At 38.5% G+C, this 13,145-nt stretch overlaps 1 protein-coding gene across 5 annotated transcripts in view; it reads left to right on the forward strand.

The window, feature by feature from the left end:
• The window catches only part of mam (neurogenic protein mastermind), a 249,779-nt gene that overhangs the window by 219,936 nt on the left and 16,698 nt on the right, over positions 1–13,145 (forward strand). For all 5 annotated transcript variants that reach the window (XM_033345475.2, XM_033345477.2, XM_033345479.2 and 2 more), the window contains one exon: positions 9,493–9,831. In XM_033345475.2, coding sequence (XP_033201366.1) covers positions 9,493–9,831 — 339 coding nt within the window. The remainder of the gene's footprint in view (positions 1–9,492; positions 9,832–13,145) is intronic.

Consider the following 13,145-nt stretch of genomic DNA (forward strand, 5'->3'; position numbering starts at 1 on the left):
ATGCTGAATGTGTATATCGTGGAGGTCAGCATCGCACAGCGTGGAAACGAAAACGGAGGTCACCGTCTGAAGAGACTCGTGCAATTCACCTATGTACAGAATCTTCTTTTCTTCCTCTACCTTGAGCAACGCAACACGTGCGTCCAGTGATGTAAGCAGAGGATTACTTCTCTCGAGTACAATCCGGATTTCTCGTTGCAAACAGACTGGATCCTCCGTCAGAAAATGTCCATTTAAAGGTCGACCTGACTCGGAGCGACGTCTGCGTGCAAAAATGTTTCAGCAAATAAAATATTTCTTTGTACGATATGCAATGTATTATGGAATATCAATGTACATCTCTCCGCATTTTTCACTCGGAGAAAAGTGTTTGTGACTCTGTGGTGGTTTCGTTGAGAATCTACTTAGAACTTATCTCGATCCTACCAGTCATCTAATGCTAGAACTTAGGCGAAATAATAATAGAAGATAAGTGGAATTATTATTGATATGTGTAAAATTGACTTCTAATTAATAACAAACTTAGCAAAAAATTCGATGTAGAGAAACATACGAAGAAATAGAAAGAAATGAAAAATGAAAGAATAGAAAATCATGTTCGTGTCACTGGTGGCGACGAGAATAGCAGAGTTCCGATACGCACAAGTGCGTACGATTTTGTTCGTTTTCAACTTATTTCAATATCTCGATAGTCGTTCTCCCGCAGCGCGATGTTGCGCTCCCTCTACATAACTCCATTATGGTTTTGTGGATCATTAGGCAGCGATACTTATTTGTGGATCATTAAGCAGCCTCGGATTCCTATGAACTAACTGCTTTGTACGTTCGCCGACTGTTTCCTCGCGGCGGGATGTTTGGTTTCCGGTGACGATCGACAACGTCATGTTTTCCTGTAGATCGTCTTACTGTTTGGTTGTTTGGAAATCTCATCGATTGTAAATCAACTTCCTTATTATACATTTTGTTTGGAAGGGGAAATTGCTGAATGTTATGATTTCATACTAATAGATGACATAAAGCTTCGTTAAGTTGAGTTATATCGAGGTTTTATGTTAGAGTATCATTTTGAACGAAGATAACAGAAAATGGATAGATTTGTTGCATGTATGAAAATATCTGGTTATTTAAAATAAAACAATCGAAAGATATTCGATCTAAGATTTGTTCAGATTTTATATTAAATGTTATGTTAAAAGACCGTCAAAATTACGCCAAGATAATTTGAAGCTTAAAAGAAAATTAAAAGAATTTCAGTTTAAAGAAGTATCAGAGATTACATTTTATCTCTATCGTACTTCTTCTCAGGGAGAAATTTTATTTATTTCTAAAAGTTCATTTTTTAAAATTCAATCTCATAGACACACAACCGTAAATATATTCACATATAGTCAAACTATTTAACAAAGCATCTAGCAGAAAGACTTATTTATAGAACGACTTAGAATGGTAGAAGCTACTTTCAACAACTTCTGAAATTCCACGTTCAATTTCACTTCCCGTACCATCAACTTCATCACTGTAGATTTTACAAAACCAACATCTACATTTCAACTTCATACCGACATCTCCATCCTCTCCTCGCCGTTACAACCCAACTACGATCGAAAATCAGAAGCTGAAAGACCTACTAATTTGTCGTCCCCCGGTATATCCTTCAGCAAGAATATATTCGTAGATCGTCATGCAAATCACGAGCGCTATGATTAGCGATTACTGCATCGTGATATTAGTCGCGACGCGATTCTCGCGAGATCTCTGCTCGTGAGTCAGGTTGCTGTGCAACATGCTATGACGACGATGGACTTATAAGCGCATTCAAGCGTGTAACTTGACGTTTCCAGTCGTGATAAAGCTGCTTCGACCGGTGTTACTTCCGCTTATAATTTGCATTCCAGCGTGACATCGATTAATAATAGCGATCGATTATCTCAACGATCTTATCTAGCGTCGACTAATGCCTATCAGGTGTTTGGTAGACTTTGGAGAACTTGAGATGTGCAATCTTATAGGATCGTTTCGAATAATTGAGATTAAGGGAATTATATTTGAATTGATTAATGCGTTTCTTGTTGATGCAATTGGGTTTTACTTTTCTATGTTGTATGCTTGGAAATAATTCTCGTAGAAAATTCCTATTTACGTCGTAAAAGCTTATGCACGCGTTTCGTTCCAAACTATTATAAAGCTGAAAGAACGAAGGTCTGATATTTTTACTGTTCGAGATGACTAACGTACTGAATGAATAGAGCGATGCATTTATTGTCTCAATTGCTCGTCATCTATGATTTTACAGTATTTAACTTAACACGATTACTTACAGTCGACATCAGATTAACCGAGTAGAAACAGATAAATATCGAATCATCTTCAAGTTGTGCGATCGGTAATCGTTCCCGCTAAATTGAAATTTAATTTACACCGACGATTTCTAATAATTTAAGATCGCTTGACTGATCAAAATTACCGTAATAAAAGAGAGAAAAGAAAACACAACGTTATATAAGTTACTAAGCAACTCATCTAAAATTCATCTATTTTGCTTCTGGTTACAACACGAGACGAGACACCAGCACAGGTGTAGAATATTCCTGAGATCGATAACGCGGCGCTTAGTCAGTCGCAATCACCGGCTCGAATGGATATTATTAATTACACGAGACGGCGCTAACCGTTCGTGTAATTAATAACTAATAGTCAAGGCAGCCTCTAATTTCGAATACCTGCAATACCTGCGGCCAAATATCATCCGTAACAAGTTTGTCAACCTGTCTGCCTCGTGTTCGCCAATTGACCCTCCTGCACACAAGCCACATAATAGCAAAGATGGCGATTATGCGAAACACACGCGTATCACGGGTGCAACGCGTGCAACCGCGCTTATGGCTGCGCCCGGACACGAGTCATCGATCGATAAGCCTCTGTGTTCACGTGAAGGTATGTACGAAGTGCTGAATCGTTCGAGGAATACGCGTCGATCGTTAATGGCTGCCGTTCGTCATTAACGATGCTCGATTGCACAGCGTTCGCGATTGGAAATACCCTGGAAATATACTCGATCCGCGAAAATCTCGGAAAGTGTTCCCTCTTTTTGTTCGTGCTCTCTACATGCTCGTTCGCGCGTGAATATTCTCGCTCCCGTATACTGTCCGCGTTTCACCCACGTACGTGAAAAAAAAGAAAAGGATAATGCTCGATCGAGGAATATTATGATGGAGAAAATGGGAGCACGCGAGGAATTTTTAGAGAAGGTTGAGAAAAATTGGAGAGAATGGAAGGGAAAAAGGGTTGATAGGATTCTGATTGTAGGGTTGGAACGAAGAATGTGTTGATTTTCCTTCTTTTTCAGTTTTGAGTGTTTTTTATAGGGATATATTAGGTTGGAAGTTAATTTTTATTGTTACGGTACTTGCAGAAAAGTAGTATGATTTATTATTTGTAGAATTTATTGTTAATGAGGAAGTAGTACAAATGCACTTTTTTTAAAAAACAAGATAAGCGGAGAAAATGATAAATTAAATTTACATTCATTTAAAGAATTTTTCTATGAAATTTTGGCTTTTTGTAGGTTTCTTTTATTTTTTTAGCAAACTGTTTTTCTTTTTGTTTCATTAAACGTACCACAGAGAGTTAAGAAAATAAACGCTTCCTTTCTATAGACCTAATTCAGATCAATCTTTCAATTATCTCTCTCCCCCAATTATTCAAACTAATTATTTTGTCAGCAACTAAATATCCCCACCAATCAAGCATTCTAAATCAAACCTTCCTCATCACTACTTCATCTCATCAATTTCACGCTACATTCATCAACCTGTTTCAACACCATTAAACTCTCTTTCGATCTCTCTCGATTTACTTCCACTGGTGAGTGCATCGAACACTGTATTTCATCCGATGGTACAGAATCCCACACGCGAGGATTTCCATTGGAAACTTTATGACACGTTCGTGAAAAAAGAAGGCTATTTTTATGTCAAAACTGAGAACGTTAATGTGTTGCTGGCAGTAATGGTTTATTCTCTATGACAAAAAGCTTTGAATTCTTTTATTCTTGTTCTTATAATAGAACAAGAAGTTTTCGAAAAATGTTATGCACAATAAACTATGGATGAAATAAAATGTGGTGCGTAATGGTACATATAATGCTAGAAGATCCGAAGGAATTTTGAAATGCTTAAAATGAAACATTTTGAAAATTTTCTCTAAAAAATGTGAGCTATAAGTACATAGAGAGATCACATATAGAAATCAATTACCATACACATTTTACCACGAAAGATATGGATTTACCATAATAGATATTAGAATAAAAATTCGACAATTAATTTAATAATGCAAAAATGCACAGGATTCTCCTTTTCGTATAAGAAAATTCGTTCGCCAAGAATCACGATACCAATTTACTATTCGCTGAAACCAGTTAAGATTGACGTGATATACAATATCCAGGACACGCGAATCACAAGATTTGCCTCATTTTGGTTAAATGTTGACGGTGCAACCCCGCAAAGGAACTAATCCACGCAGTTTGACTGGCGTTCACGACTCGCTGTGAACGCGTTTAAGCCTTTATTCTCACACAAACAACAATAACCAGAGGAACGAAACGACCATCAACCGTGTCTGAATCTCGATTAGGCCAAAAGCAGCGTTAAAGTGTCCTATGGCCCGTAGAAGGCGTCTCTTGTCCCAGACCCATTCTCCATATTAGTATTCCCGTCTGAATGGTCGGTTCAGAGCTCGTCCTTGTCCGCGGAAGCTCCAGCAGTTTCACCAAAACTCCTTCTCTGTAAGCAGCGGATAACAAGACACGTGCTATGCAGATGTCGCGGCCAGCAGCTCCCACCGGGACATCCCGTCGTGATTTAGGCTAATTATGCGCGACCCGACCAGGGTACGAGCTTTCTCCTACAGCCTCATAACTAAAAGCCTACGGTGTTTCCGCCCCCTCCCATCTTACACGGTTGCTCGTTTTCGTGAGACGATGCGGATTACGTGATGGTCTCCTGCAATTTACCCTTGTACTACTGGCTTTTTCTTGCCGTTATGCGATAGGAATTAAGGATTACGGAGGTTGAAAAGAGAAATTTGGATTAATAATTGTTGCAAGGAGATTGGTTGGCGATGGGGGAATGGAAAGCAGTTAGGTCAGATTTATGAGTACTGCGGATGTTTCTAAATTTGTGGGGAAAAGGATGCAGAAACGCACAGATTCTACATAATGTGCAAGAATATATAAAATATTCAAAATAGGGCTGGTTATAATATTTAGTAAGAAATTTCTTTCTAGATTCTAGGAATGAATACAAAAGTAATCCTCCGGATAAGCTTGAACCTTGAATCTGTAGCGGCACATGAGTCAGAGGACAGTTCAAATCATCTTGTTGTTTTGTCTCGGAGCATCAAGATCGTTAGGATACACGTAATGTAATGATAAATAAACTCTGGGCAAGACTATGTCGCCGCTACGTGCACCCGTCGAACAAAGTCTAATTTGAATTTTCCGGCTCTCCCCCGACCTATATCTATCAGCGATCTAATCAGCGATTATACACTGTCTTAGCGAATACGTTTGTACGAGCGTCTCAACGACATTATTTTTATTTATATTTAATTATTTAATTTAAATATATTTTACGGGTTGAAACAGCAAGTTCTCGTTAGTCTAACTACCGATCCTCTACCAATCTTCTACAAATCTTTTAACTTTTTCTTCAGACATGCTAAGGGTTTTAATGACAAAAATTGCCTGATACAACATAAAAGAGCAAAGCAACTACGCTCAGTCAGACAGACTCCACGGGAGAGAATTATTTACTTTTCACAGCACCTGACATAATGGTAGTTACCAGCAGTAGAACGAGTGGCGTCGAAACAGGAGGTCCGCAACCGTCGAGTCTCTAATTACCGTAATGAAGATTATTCGCGGCATGGTCCGCGCAAAAGGGCGCGTCGCTGTCTCGGTGAAATGGACGCGTGACCATGCAGAAATTCTCTAGAATAATCGACCACCTTTTGATATTCAAATATTTTACCCTCTGCAGACTGAATTACTAAAATACGCGGTATTCGCTGCGTGTGTTTAGAAGGATTTTGAAAGAGCTTTTGCTGTTTCTAATGTCACGGGTTTTAAGCGTTGATTTTCCTAGAATGAAATTACGCTAAGAAGCCGTACTTATTTAATTTAAAACTAACTCGAAATTTTGGAATCGAAGTGAAATGTTCTACTTCGGAAGCCTAAGGAATATCTAACAAACATTCTTTTCAAGAACAAGATGTAATAATAATAATTGCGAATAAGTCGATATAGTCAGCGTGTTCATCGTAAATTACTATGTTATCACAACTTCTAAAAATCGCCTGTTCATTATATAGCAATCATAAGAGATAATTGTGTATCAGTATGGAAGACTATGTTCTTTTGTTTGTTCCATACAATGATTATAGTTTTTAAGATACCGACGGGACCAAGGAAACGCATCTTATCTCTCATAGGTGATTCCACTTTCAACAATCGCGAACGATCCAATATTGAAACTGATTGCATGTTGATATATCCAATCATTTTAGAGCGAGATGCAAGATTTACTAGAAAAATTAAAATGGAAACCTTTTTGTACTTCTGTAATAATTGATCATGTGCGTGGATTGCGTATAAAAGCAAGAGAAGAAAAGAGAAGAAGAAAAGAGTGATACGAAGGCGTTGAAGAAGGCGTGTTCCGATATTTCATCGTATAAGATATATTTAGTAGCTCGTAGAATTGAAAATTTAATATATATAGAAGACGATTGAGGCTTGGCTCGATTATGCGTGGCCGGTGCACGCGCCCAAGACCTTGTGACACTTAGGTACGTCGGTCATAAGTCGTTCGCTGTAATAAAGTACTGACGAGGTACCGGATCGGGGCAATTTCCATATGGTGCGTACGAACAAAGGATTGGTGGAGACAGCCAATAAGTGGCCCGAGGCCAAAGAGGAACGCTGTGTGTTCTCATTATGCGATGCTTCGCGTTAGAAATTCGCAAAGAACGAATTTAATTCGTACGATATGATGGCCGTTTGATAATCTGATTCTAATTTCAATTCGTTCATCTTCGTAACTTGGAATAATGTAAGATACAGCGTATAATGGACGCAGATACACGTACCATAGAACAAGAATTATTTATCGGTGCATACACGTTGCTTTCATGTTTGAGATTAGGTTGTACTGTGTCGATTTGTAATTTTCATTTTATTTCCATACGTCCTTTCTGCGCATGCAGTATCTTTGGATTATCGAAAAGAAGAATCGAACGAAATAAAATGTCGAGTCCAGTTGGTAAACATTTAAACCTCAAATATAAGTTGTTAAGAAACACGTGGAGGCAGGAAGATTACTGTTAAACATGGAAACAAATGCCAAAATCAATATGCAAAAATGTTGGTCGAGACTTATTCTTCGAGTTATAGAAGTATTAAATAATTTAAATAATTAAATAATTTCCCAAAGCGATAGTTTCGTTCGAGGATTACAATTAAGCACACGATGTCCATTGGATCGTACAAAACAAAAAATTAAGGGAGGCTTAAAGTCGGACTAGATTACCACGACTCGATTGTCGGGGTCAAGAGTCATCGAAGCCATACAAGGGACTACGCTCGTGCCTTCTACTTCCCTCTCTGTCCTTTTTCCCTTCGCCAGCCGGTGGATGAGATATTGAAGAACGGTAGCCATTTTGTATCATTGACCGGGCAACGAGCGACGACAGGACAATAGTCGCCACTTGTCCACCGCTTTTTTGCTAGAAACCAAATTCCAGCCCGCCTGTGGCGATCCGTTGTTCGCCTCTGTAGCTCTGGATGAAAAGCACCGGTCGATCTGATCTACGTTCGACCGTGGATCATACCTTTAGTGCCAAATCATACCGAGCTCGTACGCGATCACTACCGTCCGGGAACAGTCGAAATGCAATAAAATTCGCCTTTGTGGAACCCTTTGTAGCCGTTTTTTCGTGGTAAAAGGATTAAAAAGCGATTGGGATACTTCGATAGAATTAGGGTATATTTCGTAAGCGAGTATTATAGTAGAGTTAGGAGGCAAATTAGTGGCAATAAATTTGGTAACGCAGTATGTTGGAAAAATGTAGAATTTCAGAATTCATAACGGTATGTGTAAATTCCCGTTGCGATTATAATAATCGACGCCGCGACAAGATCGATCCCCTGATTTCCGTTGAGATAATAGGGGTGGTTAGGGTAGTATAACGCTGCGATTAACAGGGTTATAAACTTTATATTTCCAACACTTATAGAGTTACACTGAGGCGTATGTATAAGTTAAGTAAGTGATTGATTTAAGGATAGTGACCCGGTAATGACATGTTGACTATTCTAACGATGAAGAATAAGTTCGTTCTTATGTGATTACGGAGGAAAGCTCGGAGTGGGTGTGTTTTTTGAACTAAGGACGTGGACTCGTTGTTCACACTTTTCGACAGTGAGGGCAACGATCCGCGATGCCCATTGGTTATAGCCATTATTGATAAGTGAAGATTGGAGGAGGAAGCCTCCTACCGACGTGGCTCGGGGGTGAACTTGTGCATGGGAAAACCGGCTTTTCCGTTAGACACCCATCTGCTTTCTCCGTAATTTGTAAGGACGTGCAATAAACCTAAGGACTGTTTTAAATAACAGTTATAAACCGAAAATACTTGCAGGATTAAAGGTTCCTGCAAGCTAATAAGATTCGGTTTATGCTGGGGCCTTAGGTTTATTGACGGTCTGTCGAATGGGGCTTGGGCCTTGACGGTCAGACACTGAAGGACGTCGCACGGACCATTTCACGCGACGTAACTGTTTTTTTTTTTTATTTAGTTGTTTACATTCACAATTTGTCCGATTTGGACATTTGGTAGAATTTTTTGGCTGTTTGTTTATCATGTGGGTGGCTACCCCCAGCGGGGTACCATCTTCGTGTTATATTCTTTGTGAGATCTGTTGGGTGAATAACAGTATGGTAAATAACTTTACCAGAATTTTACGATTTTTTATTTGAAAAAGCGAATTTGTTGCACCGGAGGGAAATTTAAATATCTTCTGTATTTACGATTCGGATTGTTTTATTACTTAAGACGCAATGTTTCTTCCTAAACTTCGTAACATTATAAATGTCTATTTGCATAGACCCAAGTGAATAATCTCCAAATTTTGATACTTAATTGAAACCAATATTTTTGGTCAAACTAGAATGTGACTGATTATGAAATCTTTCTAAAATAGTATTTGCACATATCCAAGCTGACGGATGAAATAATTTGCTATTTCACTTATATACCAATACCGTCTAATTAAACCTCAGAATATACATATATTACCAATTACCAAATTTTCACAAAAGGAAATATTCTCACATACTTAAGTTGAAATACGAAATACTTTACTATTTAATATCAATCAGCATCTTCCAATCAAATCAGAACATTACTAATTATCGAATCTTTTGTTTCTAGGTGTCTGCGGGTCAGCATATGCAGCTAACAGGCGACCTGAAGCCAGGCGTATCAGTGGCGGCGCAACAGGGCATGTACTTTAACCAGCAACAGAACCAAAGTCAGTCAGGACCGGCCGGGCAAACGGACACGTATTGTTCGGTTTCTCAGTCTCAAACGATCAACTTCACGCAGCAAAGTCTGAGACAGAGAGCTGCGGCTGCAGCAGCGGGTGGCGTTTCCCAACCCGCTGGCGCTGCAGCTGCACGCAACCATCCCCAGCAAGTGCCACCGAATCAGGTGGATCAACATCAACATGCGAAGATTCTTCAGCAGCAGCAGCTAATGCGCGCTCAGCAGGTATGTGTCTTATTCCATGATCGATCGAAAGTTTTCTAGAATGTCTTGTCGTGTGCTCTAGCCTGGAGGGTGTGAGCCAGGGGACTGGTTTATGGTTTAATTACCTAATGGTACCGCGAGCGATGTTTATCTATGGTAATAGAAATGGTGTTTCGCGAGTAAAGGGGTGAGGAAACTTGATTCGTGATGGGTTTGGTTTAATCTGCTGTTGATCGGGGGAATTTTAATTTCGATAAAGGAATAAGGGTGTTGTTCTTGGAATAAGGTTGGATGGAGGTTGCGAGGAACGCCGCGGTATTTTACACTCTCATCGCGATTGTAAATAATCGTGATTATGCGAAGGAAAATTTGCGAGATTGTAATTAGTTATTAAATTTTGATCGGGGAGATAACAGAGGGGTTCGCCGGAGAATTAGGTTTTGTAATAATTAATTCAACGGATAAAGTGATAGTAGAGATTGCGATGGCTACAATAGCGAGGGGAAGTAGACTTTACAAAACATTTCCATTTAAAAATGTTAAGAATCTTGAGAGAAGTGAAATTTTTTTTAAATTCTGCGAATAGAATAAAAAGAAAGAAATTGAGAATTCGCAGAGTCGTCGCGACGCGCGTTATTCGAAACATTAAGTTGGTATCCGGCGATGGTGAGCAACAGGTATCGCGGCTCCTTTGCAACTTCTTGGTTCCATCGCGCTGAAAGAAACGACGCAAATAGGACAAACGTCTTGGAAGCCGCGGAACAATGAATGGAAACTTTTTCTGTAACCGGGAAATCTGAGTTCGCGTGCACTTCCTGGAGAGAACGTAATGTCTGGTGTTATCGCGACTAAACAAGATCTTGCCTTTTTTATGATGTTTACGAATGCGGTTTGCCATGCTCGAAGGAGCTCGATCGAGTGAAATTATTGCGGTTTGTTATTCACCATTTTTTGTTCCTGTTATTTATGTATTTTCATTGCTAAATTAAATGTTTATTTTACTATGTGCTATTATTCGTACGCAATTGACTGTGACTTCGTGTTACGATTTATTTTCTGAATATACGAAATTTCAGTTTCTTTTTTATTTAATTATTAATTATTATTATTATTATTAATTTAACAGTTCACATATAATGAACTTTAACGTTAATCTTACGTTATAAACAATCTAACAGCATAAAAAATATTGTCTGACAAATGGAAATTAATTTAAATAAAGAGAATAATGTATGCATGATAATTCTTTTAATAAAAGTTCGTAATTACTTTGTTGTTACTCCAATATGGTTGCCTTCGATGTTAGACTTCTTATCAGACACGACGATATTTACGACTTCAGAAAATATTCTAGGATGAACTTGAATTTGTTGTTTCGTATGTTTCATATTGTATCGTTAACTACAGTTTTAATTGTCAATTATCAGGATAAAAGTTAATATAAATAATCAGAAAAATGAAGTTGTCATATCCGGTGTTTGAGTCTTAATAAAATTATATTATCCACTTTAAGTACTGCTTTCTGTCGCATAGCAAATAATAAAAGAAAACACGCACTAACAAACACTGTGACAATAAACACGGTGAATTGCTAATAAGCGATATACATAAAAAAAGTGACCGTCGTGAAGATATTACGACGTTACGTGTGCAAATTTGTTCTCCTCTGCTTTTCATTCCATAAACACCACTTATGCATATCGGCGTGTGCATTCAGCTCATTAGAGTTTTAAATTGCAGGTGAACGCGTTAGTTTTACATCTTTACGAATTACGTCGCATTAAAGCCATTTAGAACTAGTAGAGTTTATCGGTCCATATTGTTCTTTGTGCCGACGCGAACAAAAGAGGAAAAGGAAAACAGAAAAAGACGAGACGAAAGACGTGCGTCTGTATCGAGCCTGTTGTTCTAGTTACTCGAGGTATAATGTAACGCCGGCAACTTTGCAATCAGACAACATTTGCATGCAGTCATTTACATCTTGTCCGGCACCGTGTTCTTCATCTTTTATGCATTTCCAATTTGCATCGGAAGAAACTGTGTCCACGAGCTCAATTACTGTCACTGAATCGTCTTCTTCCACGAATTATCCCCTCGAACACTTGCTCCTTCGCTCGACTATTGAAAAATTGCTAAAACATTGAATATCAAATTACACGTCGAGTCATCGAAATCACATTTGCATAAATTCGCCCCATTACCTGTCGATCTAATTCTATAACACAAACGTTATACGATATTCCTTCAACAGGAACGTTCGTAAAATGTGTGCCTAATACGTCGACTACTATCGTGACCATCGATGAGCCACGTTTTACTAGACCTGTTAGAATGATCAAAATAAGATAAAGACTTTCGACAAAGACTTAAATAACATTGTCGAAAGAAAGTGTCCAAATACAACATAATACTTTGCAAAGATTAAATATCATGATATAGTATATCTCAATCTACTGCGGTTCTCAGAGCAAAATATATAAATATTCGCGTGGCAGTTAACGTATCAAATGTTTAAAAAACGTATCTGACGTGTGATTTATCTGTCAAAGTATAATTAATAATTCTGTTTATTCCAACCTATCGGGAATAGAAGAATGTAAATATCAAGAAATAACGTATCACGATAATCTATCAACATGCTCTCAAGAAAAACATACTGGAAGAAAATCGAAAGCTGTTCGATGAGCAGAGTAAAATTATTAACGATTTATAAATCGTAACGGGTTCTCTGCGGCGCGGTCACGTTCCCGCTCGCGGACACGCCGCACGATTTATTAACGAATGACTCAGTTGTAATACCAAGCATTACTTTAACGATGTTAGAGTATCGAAGGCAACTCTCTGATCGTGCTCCAATTACTAATTGTAGGTCTCACGCAATTGGTTAGTCATTCTTCATCAGTGCGGATCTTTCTTTTCTTCTTTCTCGATATTTCCTTCGATCACGTTTTCTTCCTTTTTCACTTTTTGTTTTTCGTACGTTCGTTATAATGGAATAAAACAAACGCAGGCTGTACAGGTTGAAGAGTTAAACATCAGATCGTTTGATAATTGCTTGTTCTTGATGTTAGGTAGAATCGCTTGGAATCGTGTTACAAAATGAAGGAAGATTTTTCAAGATTGCATGGGTCGAGCTCTGGGTCACTTTCTATGTAATTGAGCTACCGTGAAGTGCAATCGCGTCCCCAATTGCCGTGAGAACGTTGGCGAAGTTTCCTCGATTTTCGAAGAATAACGAAGATTTGTTGCTTCTTCGGCGAAATGATCGATCTGTAATATGCGGTTCTCTTAAATCAGATTTTTTAACGATTGATAATCGGTTACATCGATTGGCA

Source organism: Bombus vancouverensis, chromosome 2, assembly GCF_051014615.1.
Source record: "Bombus vancouverensis nearcticus chromosome 2, iyBomVanc1_principal, whole genome shotgun sequence".
Lineage (NCBI taxonomy): Eukaryota > Metazoa > Arthropoda > Insecta > Hymenoptera > Apidae > Bombus > Bombus vancouverensis.